The sequence below is a fragment of the Drosophila obscura genome, unplaced genomic scaffold (assembly GCF_018151105.1).
Source record: "Drosophila obscura isolate BZ-5 IFL unplaced genomic scaffold, ASM1815110v1 contig_150, whole genome shotgun sequence".
Taxonomy (NCBI): Eukaryota; Metazoa; Arthropoda; class Insecta; order Diptera; family Drosophilidae; genus Drosophila; species Drosophila obscura.
Genome location: NW_024542736.1, coordinates 2,596,753 through 2,614,737, shown reverse-complemented (window position 1 = coordinate 2,614,737; position 17,985 = coordinate 2,596,753). Strand labels below are relative to the sequence as shown.

The 17,985-nt window shown below is 38.2% G+C and overlaps 5 protein-coding genes across 5 annotated transcripts; 4 read left to right on the top strand and 1 right to left on the bottom strand.

The window, feature by feature from the left end:
• Window positions 1-1,685: 1,685 nt before the first annotated feature.
• LOC111082638 lies at window positions 1,686-2,350 on the bottom strand. The gene has a single exon (XM_022378866.2). The coding sequence runs from the start codon at window positions 2,207-2,209 to the stop codon at window positions 1,775-1,777; it is 435 nt and encodes a 144-aa protein (XP_022234558.2). The 5' UTR covers window positions 2,210-2,350; the 3' UTR covers window positions 1,686-1,774.
• A 4,188-nt stretch (window positions 2,351-6,538) lies between these two features.
• On the top strand, window positions 6,539-7,167 carry LOC111076594. Its single transcript, XM_022370481.2, has 3 exons — window positions 6,539-6,553; window positions 6,619-6,936; window positions 7,003-7,167. Exons 1-3 carry the CDS (start codon window positions 6,539-6,541, stop codon window positions 7,165-7,167), a joined length of 498 nt encoding a protein of 165 aa, XP_022226173.1.
• A 363-nt stretch (window positions 7,168-7,530) lies between these two features.
• LOC111076679 lies at window positions 7,531-8,211 on the top strand. The gene is made up of 3 exons (XM_022370601.2): window positions 7,531-7,596; window positions 7,662-7,979; window positions 8,047-8,211. The coding sequence occupies exons 1-3, from the start codon at window positions 7,531-7,533 to the stop codon at window positions 8,209-8,211; spliced, it is 549 nt and encodes a 182-aa protein (XP_022226293.2).
• Window positions 8,212-9,023: 812 nt separating this feature from the next.
• LOC111076757 lies at window positions 9,024-9,797 on the top strand. Its single transcript, XM_041591745.1, has 3 exons — window positions 9,024-9,089; window positions 9,155-9,472; window positions 9,539-9,797. The coding sequence occupies exons 1-3, from the start codon at window positions 9,024-9,026 to the stop codon at window positions 9,701-9,703; spliced, it is 549 nt and encodes a 182-aa protein (XP_041447679.1). The 3' UTR covers window positions 9,704-9,797.
• Window positions 9,798-10,516: 719 nt separating this feature from the next.
• On the top strand, window positions 10,517-11,202 carry LOC111076826. Its single transcript, XM_022370847.2, has 3 exons — window positions 10,517-10,582; window positions 10,648-10,965; window positions 11,031-11,202. Exons 1-3 carry the CDS (start codon window positions 10,517-10,519, stop codon window positions 11,193-11,195), a joined length of 549 nt encoding a protein of 182 aa, XP_022226539.2. The 3' UTR covers window positions 11,196-11,202.
• The last annotated feature ends 6,783 nt before the right edge of the window (window positions 11,203-17,985 follow it).

The following is a 17,985-nucleotide window of genomic DNA, read 5'->3' as shown; positions in this document are numbered from 1 at the left end:
TCTCGCTCGCATTAGGGCACGGGCAATTCGGCCCGCCTGCCCTTTGAATTAGTCTGATCTAGCAACCACTGCACATCGTCTTGGAATCGAGCTATTCAATCCGACACCGTCTTGTACCGACCCCCGCGTCTTCAATCTGACCCCGTCTTGAATCCAGCTAACTCTCCAACCGACTCGCCATCAATCTAACTTGAACCTTTCGCTATCTCTTTGACTCTGTATCGCCTTTATACTGTTTACAACAATAAACCATATTTAATCTAAACAACCATCGTCTCGTTAATAAACATATAGCAATACTACGCTAGTGAAAAAGCTCGCTAGCTCAACACTGTTATTGAATTATGGGGACCAGCTCAGCGCTCAGCTATCAACTGTAGTTATAGTTTAAGATAGTCAAAGCCTTCCTTGATGTATTCCTGCTTCTGACCTGCTGGGAAGTCAACGAACCATCATCAACATTATCGTCATCTGACCACTTATTAGGGATTTAACTTCCTCATTACGAATGTAAGCAAAGTGCACGTTTTACTTTTTAAATATTCTCAGAAATGTGTAATCCCCCCTCCCACTCATTTATTGTCAGATCTCTATCTCTCTTTCGCTCACTCTCTTTAAATTACATCCTTTTGCTCTCTGCATGTCTTTCTCACAAAACAAAAAGATTTTTCATTCAACTTTAGTCTTTGTCATCATATTACTCTGATTTTTTCTTGGTTTTGCTTTCTTTCTGCTGCACATTGTACATATGTACAATTTACATATTTATGCACATACATTTGTAAGTATACATATGTTTCTGTTTCGCTTTCGGATTTCGGAATGACAACAGAGATTTCGCGTGGAACATTATTATTCAATTAATTGAATCAGAGCTGAGAGAATAAAACACTCATGATAAATGCAAAAGGCCACACACGCTAATGAGATGACGAAGAAGCGGACGGCGACGATGGGTCAGGGGACGCAAATAAACCCGTAAACAAAGCAAAAGAAAGGAAAACTGTGCTGCCATTAAGGAAGTGCTGGAACTATTGAACGAAGTTCAGCCTCCGCACTTATTAAATACCGTGTAAACATGTTGCAGAATTCTTCTAAATAAATTTTGGTTCCTCCTGGGGTATGAATTATAATTTTAACCATAAATAGTATCCCCAAATAGAATCCAAATTTAATTCGATGGATTACCAACTGTTGCCATTGCTGCTTGGCATACCTGCTCTGCTGTAGGGTATCACCTGAAGAGCGCACTGACAAGTGAACCAGACATAAGCCAAAGGCAAATGAGCCAGTGGAAACGCTGCAACTCGAGTTTGAACTTTTCCTTGGGTTTTTTTTTTCCTAGACAGGCAACAACCTGACAATGAACACAGGACACAAGGGGAGGGGTGCAGGCTACTGGGGACTGAGACCTAGATTGGGTGCGGGGCATAGGAGTTCTAAAGTGGAGTAGTAGAAATGGAAAAAAAAAAATAATAATAAAATAAAAATAAAAAGTAAACCACAAGACCACAGCTGTTTGTTCTTTGTGCGCGTAACGGTAGTGAGTGTTTGTTGAATGTGGAATGTGGAATGATGTGAATGTCCCGCACACAAAGGACAATAGCCCCGCGAGCAGAGAACTGAAGGGGAGGTGCAAGTAGCGGGGGTGGCAGTTCCACAAACAAGGACGAGTCATTGCCCCATTTTCAACGCTTCAAAGAATTCTGTTTTATTGGATTACAATGCGAATTGGATTTGATTTGGGAACACTTCAAGTAAAGGACTCCGACTCTCAGGGATTATCGGTGACTGCTCTCCACTGGGGATAGTTTGGGTCATGCATATACACCAAACGATGGCTGTTCCCCGACACCAGCGGGGATTCGTCCAACTGCTGCAGCTTCAGCATCAGCGGCGACATCTGAGGCGTGTCCCCGGTAATGACTTTGACAGCGTACTCATCAATATCGCGACTCAACTGCTCCACGATGCGCTGCACCACCGCATAGCAGCCGAAGCGGCAACTGAAGAAACCGTAGGCCACGCCCGCCCTGAGCACATCGGCCACAACAGGTTGGATGGGCTGCAGCGGCAGCTTGTACACCGTGGATACCCGTTGGGCCACCTCCGAGATGGTGGCGGGACGACCCAACACTTTTAGCACCTCCAGCACCAGGGCTCCATTCTGCTTGCCCAAATTTGTGGGAGATTGTGGATTCCGATTCATTATCAAAAGATTTCCAAACAATTTCAAAGATATTTTCAGTTGAAAATTTAGAAATTACGCTAATTTCTGTAGAGCTTCGCTCCTCTATTCAGGATTTTTAGTACACTGCCGGAATATGTTGGTGAATCCGTTTGACAAGGGGATTGCATCAGAAAAGGTTGCTGGGTTGCTGGGTCTGTTCAGAAATCCAACAAAAGAAGATCAGTTTCAGGGGGGCGGGCTTCTTCAATTAGAAAGAGGAAATACTTCTCTCAGCAATGCCACAGGATATGTAAATCCTTTTTTTGCATGCTATTTCCGACAAATTCCTGTCAACAAAAATCCCTTGTTCAATGCCAAACACATTTCTAATTCCTGATGTCTCATCGTCTATTAAATATCGGAACGGATGGTATTGGCGCCAAGAAAGTCGTAAAAAGAGCTCGCAGTTCTAAGCTCTTGGGAAAACCCCACCCAGGGGGTACAGGCAATTGGCGACAACTCGACGCCTACCACTCTCTCTTTTTCTTTTTCTTTCCCAGTTTTTCGCTCTTTAACCAACAGCCTTGTGGCACACTCTTCTGGGGGGAGTAGCCAGAATATTATGTCACTGTGTGGGTGACGCCTCCAAGGGGTTCGAGAGTTGGGGGGATTTGTTGGTCGGATGAAAATTAAAGTCCAAAGAATATACAAAAAAAAAACTTTAGCGCTTATCGATTTTTGTCGTCTGTTTTGCATCTCTGGGGAGAGTCTGTCGTCGCACAACGCCTTGTTTGTTGAGGCAGGAAGGGAAAATTTAAATTCAAATTAAACAGGGAGAACCACAAAACACAACCCGCAACAAGGGTGGACACATTTTCATTCTGGGTGGTTAAAACTGAAACGACCGAAATGACTCATCTTTGGCCACATTTTTCAAGGGTGGGGCGCCCACAAATATCCACAAAAATTACTCAGAGATACAAAACAGAAGCCGATATACTTGTGTAGAGAAATGGATATAAAACACATTTCATAGTTTATAAAGTGTTGCACATGGCCCCTCATGTTGCCGGACAAGATCTCTCTCGCGCCAGAGAGAGAAGAAATTTAAATTGAAAATTCCAAAAGGAAAAGAAAAGAAAACTTGGCCCGGGGCCAGGAGAATTTTAATAATTATTTGAAATACACCATACACAGCAATCGGTCGCTCTCGAACGATTCCCAAAAAATGTATAAACAAATCGATTGATTTTCTTCAGTTCCGCAATTTGATTTGTACGCAATGTTTTATCTCTCACCTGATGAAATCTTCTTTAAGCTGGTGCCGCGTTTTGTCACAATATTTTTATAGTATTTATTAATTGATAATATTATTATGCATTTGTTTACGGAAATTTTCAAGTCCTTTGCATTGAGTTGTGCATTGAGAAGCCACTTGATCGGTAATGAGGCTTTGCCCTGCTATGGCATCATATTTAAGGCAATATTCCCCTGCAAACTGACAAAGATACAATGGAGATACAGATCGAACAAAAGTCAGGAAAAGCCAACCCCAACCCACAACCACCAACAAGGGAATTCAATCCAGTACAAGCAACGTGAGAACTTTTGTCACAATCGACCAAAAAAATAACGTAAAACATGAAGAAAACTCTAATTATAGATCTATAGATATTGTATATACACGCCAGAACGCATCGAAAAAATGTTTCCAGCATAGTGGAACCAAAGGAGGACAGACGGGCACATGCAATGGTGAGGCTAGCGCTGATAAGAAAGCTAATGAACACTTTCTAATCCATTTCTGGAATTTGCTCATGAAAGTCACGTAATTTAAATATATTTTTCTTATTTTTATTTGTTCATTTTTATAAGCAAGAATCACCGAATGGATTTACGAGAAATGTGACGAAAATTTTAAAGCGTTTTTTTTTTACTTTTAGGGAAAAAATAACATTGATCTTTTTGAATATTATCAATGTTTAAAAATTGTATTCAAGTATACCTAACAGTTTCCCATGAATCTCTCTAGCTCGTGTGACTCAACGTTCCTATTAGTTTTAGTTTATGAATATTTTGGCTTATATTTCCTTAAATTTGTAAATAGGAATTAGGTAATTACAGTCCTAAATTTAGCAATAAATTTGATAACATTTCAAGTAATTTTTGGCAACAGAACAGAACAGCAACGGATGAATATTTCTCTACTGATTGATATATACAATTTATAATAAAGTTTATTGGCAAATAATTCACAGCTCGATTTCAAATCAAGTTTTTTTTAGCAGCTCCTCCCCACCTCCTCCTCTCTATAGAACTATAGAGCTCTGTGGGGACTAGAGAATTCTCGCCTCTGGGGGCATAAAGAAATATGCAAATAGGGAGACGCTTGATTGATTTGTGTGTGTCTCGTCTCTCTGTGTTGTTCGCTAATTTTGGTACCTACGCCTCAATTGATCGACACGCAGACACATTCACGAGGAATTGTTTAGATTGCAACCAATTGATTTATGACGAAAAGAACAATGCGGAAATGCCTCAGAAACATTTTCAGATTTATATTGGGAATAGGCTTAAGGAAAAACCAAAATAAATGGAAATGCATATTCATTCGAGTGTTACAATTAAAGAGACGTACAGAAAGATGCACACGCCCCCTGGCGCTTTTCTTTTGGCCTCTTTGCAGCAAGATGACAAGTGAAAAATGATGACAAAATTCGTATAGTTTTTGTGATTGGAATAAAACTTGTCGCCGGCTTTTGGTTGGGCGCCAACAAATCGCCAACAAAATGGTACTCGCACTGGGTAGGTCTCATTGTTATAAATTTGTTCATGTAATTCACTTGGCAGCAAACGGGGGATGTGAATAAATAAATTATTTGCATTTAATTAATTAGAGATAGTCAAAGCGATGACAGAATGGGAATAATAAATTATAAAGAATTTTTAATAGTTTAGATTTAAGATGACCAAAAAAATATGCTATTGGATGGGATTTAATATGGGAGAAACTGCTCTAGTAGTATGAGCTTGTAAAATCTTTGATACATGTAATAATTATCCGAACTGAGGAATTAGAAGGAATTTAGAAAATACAACTTTCTGTGGGATATTCCCTAAGGAATGAGCAAGAATGAAGATGTTTAATAGAATCGATGGTGTAGCAATGTATTTGTATAATTTTGTAAACTGGAAGTACGAGTATCTGAGAGATGTCACTGCTGCTGCACTTCTCTCGTGTGTAATTTGACGCAGAACGATGCACGAAACCGACAAGCATTTTTTCGCTATTCTTAGCCGGTGAAAATTGGGTCAGCAAACGATGCGGTTGGCCAACAGCAACCCAACAGAGCCACGAGCCAAACATTTTCCCATCCACAGCCACATCCACAGATTGAGAGGCACAGACAGAGAGAGAGAGAGAGAGAAGAGAGAGAGCGAATAAGAACCTGCGAGGCGCCTCTTTCTACTTTTTATTTAATTTTATTTTTTATTTTTTTTTTTTCATTTCTTGTATTTATATAAATAGGAATTTAATTGATTTTTAGTGTTGCTTCCACGCCTCGAATTTTGTTTCGCACTTCGGTACGCAGAAAACGGAATTTGCTTCTTAAACGAATTTTAATGCAAAATCAATTTTATAGCCTGCCGCAAGAGTTCCAACCCGCCCTCCCCATCCAGTGACATCATCAATGTAGTACGATACGAAAGAGAGAGAAAGAGAGAGAGAGTATGTTCCCAAACGATTCAATTTCCCAGCAGCTCAGCGCAGCATCCTTTGTGGGATCGAAGCGCACAACAAAATTCGAGCAAAATAAAGTCAATAGAAGATCATACATTGAGAATAATTTCATAGTCAATTTATGTCAGCTGTACACAGAAATTAATCTTGCGATCCGAAATATATTTAAACAGGGTTTAAATAAGCTTGAATAAATGAAGCGCAACTGTCGTTTAGCTTTTTGAAAAAGTGGTTGTTGAACTGTATTAATTCCAGAGCAATGAGCTTTTGGGTGCATACTTAGATAATGTTGGGATTTATAGACACATTATTTTAATGTATCAATAAAAGAAAATAAAAAAAAAAACAGAAAATTATAATTTAAATCAGTTTTAATTACTTTTCATATTATACCATATGAATAAAGGTAATCCCATAACGATTTCCGAACAGCTAAATGGATACACAGACAAATGGAAATGTTATACCTGATATTTTAAACAAAAACAGATCAAAATCCTACTCATGCGGAAAAATATAAGGCTAAGATTATTCTATCATTGCGATTCAATGGCCATTCGTTGATCAAACGTTTAGTAGCAATGCAGTTGATACTCTTTGTTTTATTCGGAATTTTTCTAACTTCAATGTTCGATTATAATGTAAGTAAATCCCCTACGTTTTATGTGAAACATGTGGGTCCTGCTTTAATCATAGTTGATTCCAGGATGCTGTAGTTTTCAAATTTACAAACTTGGTGTGCCAGAGCTACAATCAATCCTGGTTCGTGTTTCACAATTGTCGACTGAAGGCGGTCAGTCGAAATATAGTGGTCTTTAATGCAAATGGGACGGTATTATATCCGGTCAACGATATATCAGTTCGTGGAAGGATTTTCAAAAGGGCAAACGGCTATAGACCCTGGCTTTATGACGTTACATTTGATGCCTGTCGGTATTTACGAAAGCCAAATAATCCCCTTATTGCAATGGTCTATGGGCTTTTCAAACAGTATTCCAATATTAATCACACATGCCCCTTTGTGGTAAGATAATACTCGTACGGGTGTTTCAGTACTTTAGCATCTAAACATCTAAAATTTTCATTGCAGGGACCACAGATTGTTAAGGATTTTTATCTGAGAACCGATCTGATGCCTCTTCCCTTGCCGACGGGCGATTATTTATTGTCGCTTCAGTGGCTCTTTGATAAGAAGTTGCAGTTTGATACGAATGTGAGTTTTGCGTTCGTAGAGGATCTTATGAAGAAAAATTAAACCTTTTTGGTTTTGTACAGAATATTACGTACCTCAACAATTGTAATAAAAATTTATATACCATCAGTTTTTAGTGTATTTAAAGCAATTGAATCTGTTGTTCTGTTATCTAAGCGAGTTTATTCGGGTGATTTTTATGTGTAATCGTTTTTTCAACCACCTTATGCCGTTCTCTGATCCAGAAACAATTTGCAGATATATAAACGGATACACAGATAGACATGGTTTACCTTCTGATATGGTAAATATAAAAATAACAAGTAAATAAAACAAAAACGACTCATGTGAAAAAAAAAAATATATATATAAGATTATTCCATCATTGGGTTTAAACGGCCATTCGTTGATCATTCGCTTAAAGCGATGCAGTCCAAACAATTCCTCTGTGTTTTATTCGGAATATTTCTAACTTCAATATTCGATTATAATGTAAGTAAATCCCCTACGTTTTATGTGAAATATGTGGGTCCTGATTTAATCATAGGTAATTCCAGGATGCTGTAGTTTTCAAGTTTACAAACGTGGTGTGCGAGAGCTACAATCAATCCTGGTTCGTGTTTCACAACTGTCGACTGAAGGCGGTCAGTCGAAATAAAGTGCTCTTTAATTTCAATGGAACGATATTACATCCGGTCAACGATATATACATTCATGGAAGGATTTTCAAAAGGGCAACCGGCTATAGGCCCTGGCTTTATGACGTTACATTTGATGCCTGTCAGTATTTACGAAAGCCAAATAATCCCCTTATTGCAATGGTCTATGGGCTTTTCAAACAGTATTCCAATATTAATCACACATGCCCCTACGTGGTAAGATTATACTCGTCCTTACCTTACTCGTCCTTTAGCATCTAAACATCTAAAATTTACATTACAGGGACCACAGATTATTAAGGATTTTTATCTGAGAACCGATCTGATGCCTCTTCCCTGGCCGACGGGCGATTATTTATTGTCGCTTCAGTGGATCTTTGATAAGAAGTTACAGTTTGATACGAATGTGAGTTTTGTGTTCGTAGAGGATCTTATAAAGAAAAATTAAACCCAAAATGGATTGTACAGAATATTGGAATTCTCTACAATTATAATTTAAAAAATGTATATACAATCAGTGTTCAGTGTATTTAAAGCAATTAAACTCTATTATGCGGAAATGGGCATAACATAAAATGGCAAATTGTCTCTTTTAAATGTTTTCTTTTTCATCAAGAGGAGGGAACGCAGCGGTCTAATCTGTTGTTCTGTTACACTAGTCAACACGACATTTAGGCTTTGGCCCAACATGACTTTTTCTTATAGGTTTTGGGTTTTACATTTTTTTTTGCGAATTATGGTTTTTTTATGGTTAATTTTTTTTTTTAATGTTTAAAGTTCCATGCAACCAGATACAAGATACTTAAGTTATGTGAAAAATAGAAGCACTACCTCTGAAAAACAAAAACCATGAAAAAATACCAGATTTTAAAAATTCTTACAAAAAAATTAAACCATAAAAAAAATAAAGTACTACAACAATTTTTAAATCCCGAAATCTATCAGAAAAAGTAATTTGGTCCACAGCCGAAAGAAAAAGTTCAATTTTGTTGAGTAGTGTTATCTAAGCGAGTTTATTCGGCTGATTTTTATGTGTAATCGTTTTTTTTTTCAACCACCTTATGCCGTTCTCTGATCCAGAAACAATTTGCAGATATATAAACGGATACACAGATAGACATGGTTTACCTTCTGATATGGTAAATATAAAAATAACAAGTAAATAAAACAAAAACGACTCATGTGAAAAAAAAAATATATATATAAGATTATTCCATCATTGGGTTTAAACGGCCATTCGTTGATCATTCGCTTAAAGCGATGCAGTCCAAACAATTCCTCTGTGTTTTATTCGCAATATTTCTAACTTCAATATTCGATTATAATGTAAGTAAATCCCCTACGTTTTATGTCAAATATGTGGGTCCTCATTTAATCATAGGTAATTCCAGGATGCTGTAGTTTTTAAGCTTACAAACTTGGTGTGCGAGAGCTACAATCAATCCTGGGTCGTGTTTCACAACTGTCGACTGAAGGCGGTCGGGCGAAATAAAGTGCTCCTCAATTTAAATGGAACGGTATTACATCCGGTCAACGATGTATCAATTCATGGAAGGTTTTTCAAAAGAGCAAACGGCAATAGGCCTTGGCTTTATGATGTCACAATTGATGGCTGTCAGTTTGTACGAAAGGCAAATAATCCCATTGCTTCAATAGTCTATCGGCTTTTCAAACAGTATTCCAATATTAATCACACATGCCCCTACGTGGTAAGATTATACTCGTCCGGGTATTTCAGTACTTTAGCATCTAAAAATCTAAAATTTCCATTACAGGGACCACAGATTGTTAAGGATTTTTATCTAAGACACGAGCTGCTTCGTGTTCCCATGCCGACGGGCGATTATTTATTGTCGATTCAGTGGCTCTTTGATAAGAAGTTGCAGTTTGATACTAATGTGAGTTTTGCGTTCGTAGAGGATCTTATGAAGAAAAATTAAACCCAAAATGGATTGTACAGAATATTATATATCTCTAAAATTATAATCAAAAAACTTATATACAATCAGTGTTCAGTGTATTTAAAGCAATTAAACTCTATTATGCGGAAATGGGCATAACATAAAATGGCAAATTGTCTCTTTTAAATGTTTTCTTTTTCATCAAGAGGAGGGAACGCAGCGTTCTAATCTGTTGTTCTGTTACACTAGTCAACACGACATTTAGGCTTTGGCCCAAAATGACTTTTTCTTATAGGTTTTGGGTTTTACATTTTTTTTTAGAGCGAATTATGGTTTTTTTATGGTTAATTTTTTTTTTTCAATGTTTAAAGTTCCATGTAACCAACCATAAATAAATATATTTGGGTTTAAAAATAGAAGCACTACCTCTGAAAAACAAAAACCATGAAAAAATACCTGATTTTAAAAATTCTTAAAAAAAATTAAACCATAAAAAAAAATAAAGTACTACAACAATTTTTAAATCCCGAAATCTATCAGAAAAAGTAATTTGGTCCACAGCCGAAAGAAAAAGTTCAATTTTGTTGAGTAGTGTTATCTAAGCGAGTTTATTCGGGTGATTTTTATGTATAAACGTTTTTTTTTCAACCACCTAATGCCGTTCTCTGATCCAGAAACGATTTAAAGATATATAAACGGATACACAGATGGACATGGTTTACCTTATGATATGGTACATTTAAAAATAACAATTAAATAAATCAAAAACGACTCATGCGAAAAAAAAATATGTATAAGATTATTCCATCATTGGGAATAAACGGTCATTCGTTGATCATTCGTTTAAAAGCGATGCAGTCCAAACAATTCCTCTGTGTTTTTTTCGGAATATTTCTAACTTCAATATTCGATTATAATGTAAGTAAATCCCCTACGTTTTATGTGAAATATGTGGGTCCTGCTTTAATCATAGTTAATTCCAGGATGCTGTAGTTTTCAAGTTTACAAACGTGGTGTGCGAGAGCTACAATCAATCCTGGTTCGTGTTTCACAACTGTCGACTGAAGGCGGTCAGTCGAAATAAAGTGCTCTTTAATTTAAATGGAACGATATTACATCCGGTCAACGATATATACATTCATGGAAGGATTTTCAAAAGAGCAAACGGCTATAAGCCTTGGCTTTATGATGTCACACTTGATGGCTGTCAGTTTGTACGAAAGGCAAATAATCCCATTGCTTCAATAGTCTATCGGCTTTTCAAACAGTATTCCAATATTAATCACACATGCCCCTACGTGGTAAGATTATACTCGTCCGGGAATTGTAGTCTTTAGCATCTAAACATCTAAAATTTCCAATACAGGGACCACAGATTATTAAGGATTTTTATCTAAGACACGAGCTGCTTGGTGTTCCCATGCCGACGGGCGATTATTTATTGTCGCTTCAGTGGCTCTTTGATAAGAAGTTGCAGTTTGATACGAATGTGAGTTTTGCGTTCGTAGAGGATCTTATGAAGAAAAATTAAACCAAAAATGGATTGCAGAATATTGGATTTCTCTACAATTATAATCAAAAAATGTATATACAATCAGTGTGCAGTGTATTTAAAGCAATTAAAATCTATTATGTGAAAATTTATATAGCTTAAAAAAAATGTATTTTTTCTTAATTTAAATTTTAACGTAAATGTGCATGTACAATCCATATACATATATGCAACACCCATTCAATGTATGATCATGATGTTCACGAAAATAAAAAAATTTTAAATAAATATTTAAGTACAAAGAAAACCTAAAATACACGTGGCGATGGTCTTTGTTTTTGGAACACCAAATAAAAATTCGAAAAGAGCTCTCAAACGTGAATCAGTAGGATAGAATTGGCATTAACTTAAAGGGTATCAACATACATTGAAATCGCTTTTTATATTAAACAGAAAACTATGCCCGCCTGCACAGGAACCCAACTGGGAAATGGGAGTGGAGGAGTGCTTGTACCCTACCCTACCCTACCCTACCCTAATCCTACCCTCAAGTCCTCCCGCTGTCTGCTCCATTTGCAGCATTACATCTCGGATTGGGGTCAGACCAGAGACAAAGTTTTACTCTTTAATAAAAACACATACGTGTGTTTGTATATATGTACATTTATAAATTTACATAAATATTCTATAGTTTATGCGGGGGGGTTTAATTGCACGCTTCGTGCTCTCAACTTACGTGTCTCTCAGTCGCTGTCGATGTCGTGTGGGTCTGTCATATAGGCAGTATTAACTGGAATGACATAAAGGAAATATAATCTGAATAAGTAAGGTAATACTCGCAGTACTCGTACATGGCTTGCAAATAGCCTATGATCATAATTTATTGTCTATAATTATTATGCTACCGACTACTCACTCGTGTGACATTTCAATGTTGAGGCCAATTAAAGATATCGGGCGGCATGCGGGGGATACATACATATGTGCGAGGGGGCCTCCATTCATTATTGTATATAATCATGTGGGTTGTTTGCTCGAAAAGCGAACCACAAAAGCAACAGCAACTCAAAAACCAATTTATAAATGTCTTTTAGGCTCATGACAGATTTCAGGTTTTTCTTTTTTTTTCTGAGAGGCGCGTGGGTTGCCAATATAAGACCAAGAATAATGCTAAAACATCAGGAATATACAATGTAATGTCGTAGAGAGTGGAAGGGAAAGAAAAGAAGACAGAAATACCCTAAAAATACCAATCGGAATTATTTGGTGCCACAATAAAACTCTGTCACGCTTCGGGCGCTCCTTTTCTGTCCTTCTCTCACAGTGTGGCTTAGCAGAACAGAGTGAGTTTTCATGTCAGATTTTCACGACAAAAGCCTCAAGTTAACGGGAAGACTGAATATAAAATGCAAATAATAATTATGAAACTATAAAATAACTATAACTATAAAAAAAAACCAATTGATTCCATGCTGTGTGTGCAACTTCATATGAAAAACAGAAACAGAAAATCTGCAGACGCACGTAAACACCTGCTTGAGTAACGTGCAACATACGTCAGCTACCTGCGGTAATTACCACATCCCAATTGCCATTGTCCTACCGTTCCCCTTTGCCAACCAACCTTGCCATCATCGAGCAATTGAATTGCGCACCAGACACCAGGGGAAAACTGCAGCCGGAAAAACTCAACTCTGCAGGCTGTGGGCATTTATCGAAAGCAACAAAGCAACAGCCAAGGCACGAAAATGGCATTAAAAACCCAGTGGAGACGACGTTGATGAAAATCACTTGCGAGTAGTACCCAGTCCCCAGCGGAAAATGCAGTCCGAGAAAAGCCCCTCCATCGACAACGAGCGAGAGGGAAGACCAAAGAAAAACCAAAATCAGGCAGATACAATGTTGGAAGGAGAGAGAGACAAAAAAAAAATAAGTGAATAAGTTCGAAGTGAAAATGCCCTAAGAAGAGAAGAAAAGATATGGGGGGAAAAAAAAATGAAAAAATTATATTTTCGTAGCTTGGCTATTTGACGATCTACATATATAGAGAAATTCGGGATGGACATATTGTATTTACAAAAACATTTTAGAGATGGAAATTATATTTAATATAAAGTTGTGATATAGAAGGTGAAAGTTTGAGATGGGACCCCGAATTTACCAAATATTATATGTAGTAAAAGATTTAATAAGTTAATAATACTCCATACAAAAAAAGGGTACAGTGGAAAAAACAGCAACCACAGCTTTGCGTCTGCTTTTTGGTAGTTTTGTTCGTTTGCCGCTTAACTTCGAATGAATGAAATTAAATGGTGGACAACAAAAATAGTTAGAAATACTAGTACGAGTACTAGTACGAGTATTTCGTACAATCAACCAAACAACAAACAGCAACAACTCGTTTTTGGTAGGGGCTGCTGCCGGTTTTCGGTGGATTTCTGGGCTCTGGCAGCCGTCAAAACCGTTGCCAAACTTGGCCAAGAGTGTGGCAATGGCAAGTGTTCGGCTCGAACAGTTGTTCGGGTGTTCAGTTATTTTTATAGCCACCGCAGCAAACAAACGGATATAAAAACAAAAAACTGCAACCACGACCACGACAAGTGCAGCAAACTCTGGCGCAGAGGTGAAATATGATTGCAGTCTCGTCTGGGGGCCTGGGCCTTAAGGAAAACCAACGACAAGATACCACGTAAAAGATGTTGGCGCTTTCACTACTTACCCCCAGCCGCCGTTGCAGACTTTTCCCCTTTTTTCGAACTGAGACGCGTTTTGGGTCTACCATTTGTGGGCTGCCAAAAGCGCGAGTCATGGCACTTGCCTGGATAGCCGATTCTACGAGTATATAGTACTCCCATATCATGTTCGACCACTCCCAAAAAATATGTTTAGACATGTATATTTTTCAGCAACAAAAAAAAAAAATATATGCAAATTTTTGAAGCTAATAAAATAAATACATAAAAGAGGCAAGATAGAGGAGCTACAGCCAGAGATAAAAATAACTGAAATTTTAATATTTATACTCAGAATAAAAAAATGTAGAGGAAATTTGTTAAAATAAAAAATAAATATTTTATATTTATTATATTATTATTATATTATATACATATATTTATATATATATATTATATTTATTTTAAAGTGTTTTATATTTAATTTACTATGTAAAAATTTCCCCCAGGGCGATTGGCCACATTGGTTACGAATAGAGTGCCCAGCGCCCATTTGCCACGCGGAATACGAAATCAAGCTAAATATGGCATATCTAAGACTTGAATGAGTGCTACTTTCATTTTCATACAATGTTTATCTCTCGTGTGCCATGACTCATGCGAGTATGTGGCTGTATCTTGTGGCTTAACTATTTTATGCCAGTTTAAGCCCGTTCCAAATGCGGCAGCTGCCAACGGTCTCTATAAACTATAAACAAACTGCGAGTAAGCCAAACCAGACAATGGAGATAAAAGTCTCTAGAGATGCCCAAAGTAGAGATACGAGATGTATCAATGGCGTGGCACAGAATGGATTGAGAGAGGAGAGCAAAGTGGATGTGAGTGGAAGGGAGACCGTCAGAGCTGGGTGACCTGACCTTTAGCCAGGGACAGAGACAGAGACAAAGCTGAAACTGCTGGCAGTTAATCAGTGTTATATCATTGACCTCGCCCCCTGAACATTGGAGGGTGTGTGTGGCTGCTGCATAATCAGCCTGAGAGGTCGCTCCACCCGTCCTCTCTCGCTCTATCCCTCCCTCTCTTTGTAATTAACATCTAAACGATAAATGTAATTAGCAGGCAGGCAGGCAGGCACAGACACTGCCATTGCAGGCCCCCACTTAATTGCACTTTCATTGAGAGTTCATTGCCGCAGTGCAGCATCGTATGGGATCGCATCTAGTATCTAGTATCTTGTATCTTTTTTTTTGTGTCAAACACTGTATTAAGTTTTCCTGGGGGCCGCTCGACACTCATCAAAACCATTTTCTAGCCACCGCCCCAGCATTGAGTATCTGCGAGATGCACAAAGGAAAGTCAGAACAGAGCCAACAAACAAACGGGCAACAACAAAATAAACACACACACACACACACCTTACATAACGCAGCAACGCAGCAGAGCTCCTTGGGTCGTGCACTTTGTTTAAAAATAACAAGAAAATAAGAAAAATGTATCTTCGCCTGCGATGCAGTATCTTCTATCCGAAAGATACGCGCCGCGCCGGCAACTGGGCCCACTCGACGCGCACACAGCTGCGGCTGCTGTCGCTGCCACCCAATGGGAGGATGGGTGTTTTTTTTTAAGGGTGGGGCTGTGGCTAGTGTAAACATTTGGCTCTTCTGGAGAAATCTCATTCATCGGCAGCAGCAGCAGCAACGGATGTGGATGGTGGATGTGTGTGGGCAAACTCTGAAGTTCATTCCGATCAGAACATTTTTCGACTTAAATCAAATGGAAATTGTTTTTCGAAAATATTCGAAATTATAGAAATTATCGTAGAAACTAGCATCAATCTGTTCTGTTCTAAAACTTTAGCTATACATCTGCATAAAATTATCCATTTGGGATAAAATTAAGAAACAATTTTCCATTAGCGAACGGACACATTCGATGAGAAAGAAGAAACATTTCTAAGAAACGTTTATTGATTGGCAAAAATATTTAAAAGTGTTTTCAATTTGATAAAATAAAAATACAAATATTTTGTGGTAAATAATTTTTAATCTTTAAGGCAACATAAAATAAGTCTTTAATTATTATTTTTAAGATTTACTCTTTTGCGAAAGTCGGACAAAGAAAAGCAGCGACCTCCAGAGAAGTGACAAGGCTTTGAGGTGAGAAATTGCCAATTTCACGCATTACCCCTCAGATGCTGCTGCTGCTTTGCCACAAACCACTGCACCTGCACCCGACACTTGCCACTCCGCCAGTCTTTGATGTCTCTCTGAGTGTGCGTGAAGTGCGGCTATTAAGACAAAATGTGTCTCTCGCAAAGGCAATGCGACTATTTTTAGTGCCATTGGCTTCGTGCAACGCCAGCTTGCCAGGCTGTTGGCCATGAAAATGTATCTGCATCTACTACTGCTGGGGCTGCTGCGGCTGCTACCTGCTGCATTTGTTCATCTGTGGTGCACAGGTGAAAGTATTTAATTATGCGTCTGCCGCATGACAAATCGGATGGTGTTGATGAATTGCCATTGCAATGCAAAATATCCTTGGCTGACAGGCGAATTTCCCAACGAAAATGGTTAGACAGGAAAGTAAGCGCACCAAAATTGGGGCCTGGCATTTTCATTGGAAAAAGCAAGCCGGGCCAAGGCAAGGCAAGCCAGCTCGCCTTGTGTGGCGTTGGCAGTGGCAGTGGCAGGGGCAGGGGCACTGACAGACGCAGTCGCATCGCGATAACAATAGGCAAACATTTATCGATAATGAAAACAAACAAAAGACTGAAAATGATTTTGGTTTGCGTTGCAAATTGCTCTCAAATGGCAGCCAATTCCCAATTCGAAACGAAACAAAACGAAATGAAATGAGACATCTGCTGCTGGATCGACTTGCGTGTTTATTTGTTGGCCCAACGTGTTTGTTTCTCCATCTGCCAAGCCCCCAACCGCTCCACTTTGCTTACCAATTCCCACTTGCCCGCCAATGAATGCTTACTCCAGGGTCTTGGACACATGTCACTTACAAAATTTCACTTTCTATTGAGAGAGAAACGGTGCAGCAGAGTTTTCTCCTTTATTGAGAGAATTATAGAATCAATGTTTCTTTGGAATTGTTTTTGAATCACAGTAGCAGCCAAGCAGCAAGAACAGTCGAGGCGTATGAGTAATATTGCACAAATTATATAAATAATTGCCAATAGTAATTATTCGATGCCAAGGGAATTGCTTGGATGTCAATTAATGCAAGCTATTAGGTAGCTAATTTTTTTAAGCTTAAGCGAGTGTTTTTTGCTTTTTTTTTGTAGTTTTAGAAGCAATTTTGGCATTCTTTTAAGATGATCTCAGCATATTAAAGCCTTGCCAGCTTCCAATTATTATTATTCTTCGAAATAAAACAAATCTAGATATATTGTGTCTTCTCTCTATTCACTCTAATATATTGCATAAATGCAATGATCTCTTTTGGACTTGGAGCACTCTTAGATAAGATATTTCCTTCTGAATCTGAATCTGCATTTCCTTTATAAATTTCCAATCATTACTCTTTCCTTTATAAACTTCTCACTGACATATTCTGAAAAAGGCTTTTTCCTTCAACCGCAACATTTTACAACTTGTCGTATGAGCAATGCTGAGAATTTCCGTAGCAAACGAGCAGACAGCCATTCCTCTGAGAAATGTTTAAGCGAGAACAAGATTCTTTATATAGGAGGGAGTCTCGCAGATGCCAGAGAGAGACAGATAGCGAGAGAGAGGGAGCAATAATCGAGAGTCTCGCACACGAGAGAGGAGCTGCAACGTTTTATCGATTTCGATTTCAGGCAAAACTTGTTGCCACTGAGTGGACCCGTTGCCTATGTACTGCCGCCCCATGAATCAATTATGCAATTTAATTTTCAGATAATTTCATTTAAGTGAAAACGTTTTCCCATGGCAACAAAATTTGATTGCTGTAAATCGCCATCAATCAGCCAGCAGTCCGTCATTCCATCGCTCAATCATTCTGTCAAACACAAACAGAATTTTCCTCAATATTTTATGCCACAAAAGTTCACTGACTTTAAGGCAAACATTTGACCCAAAAAAGAGAACTTGGAAAATTGTTGATGCGCAGTGGAAATGGAAGCGACATGAACTGTCATCGTCTGACAGCAGCAGCAGCCACTAGTC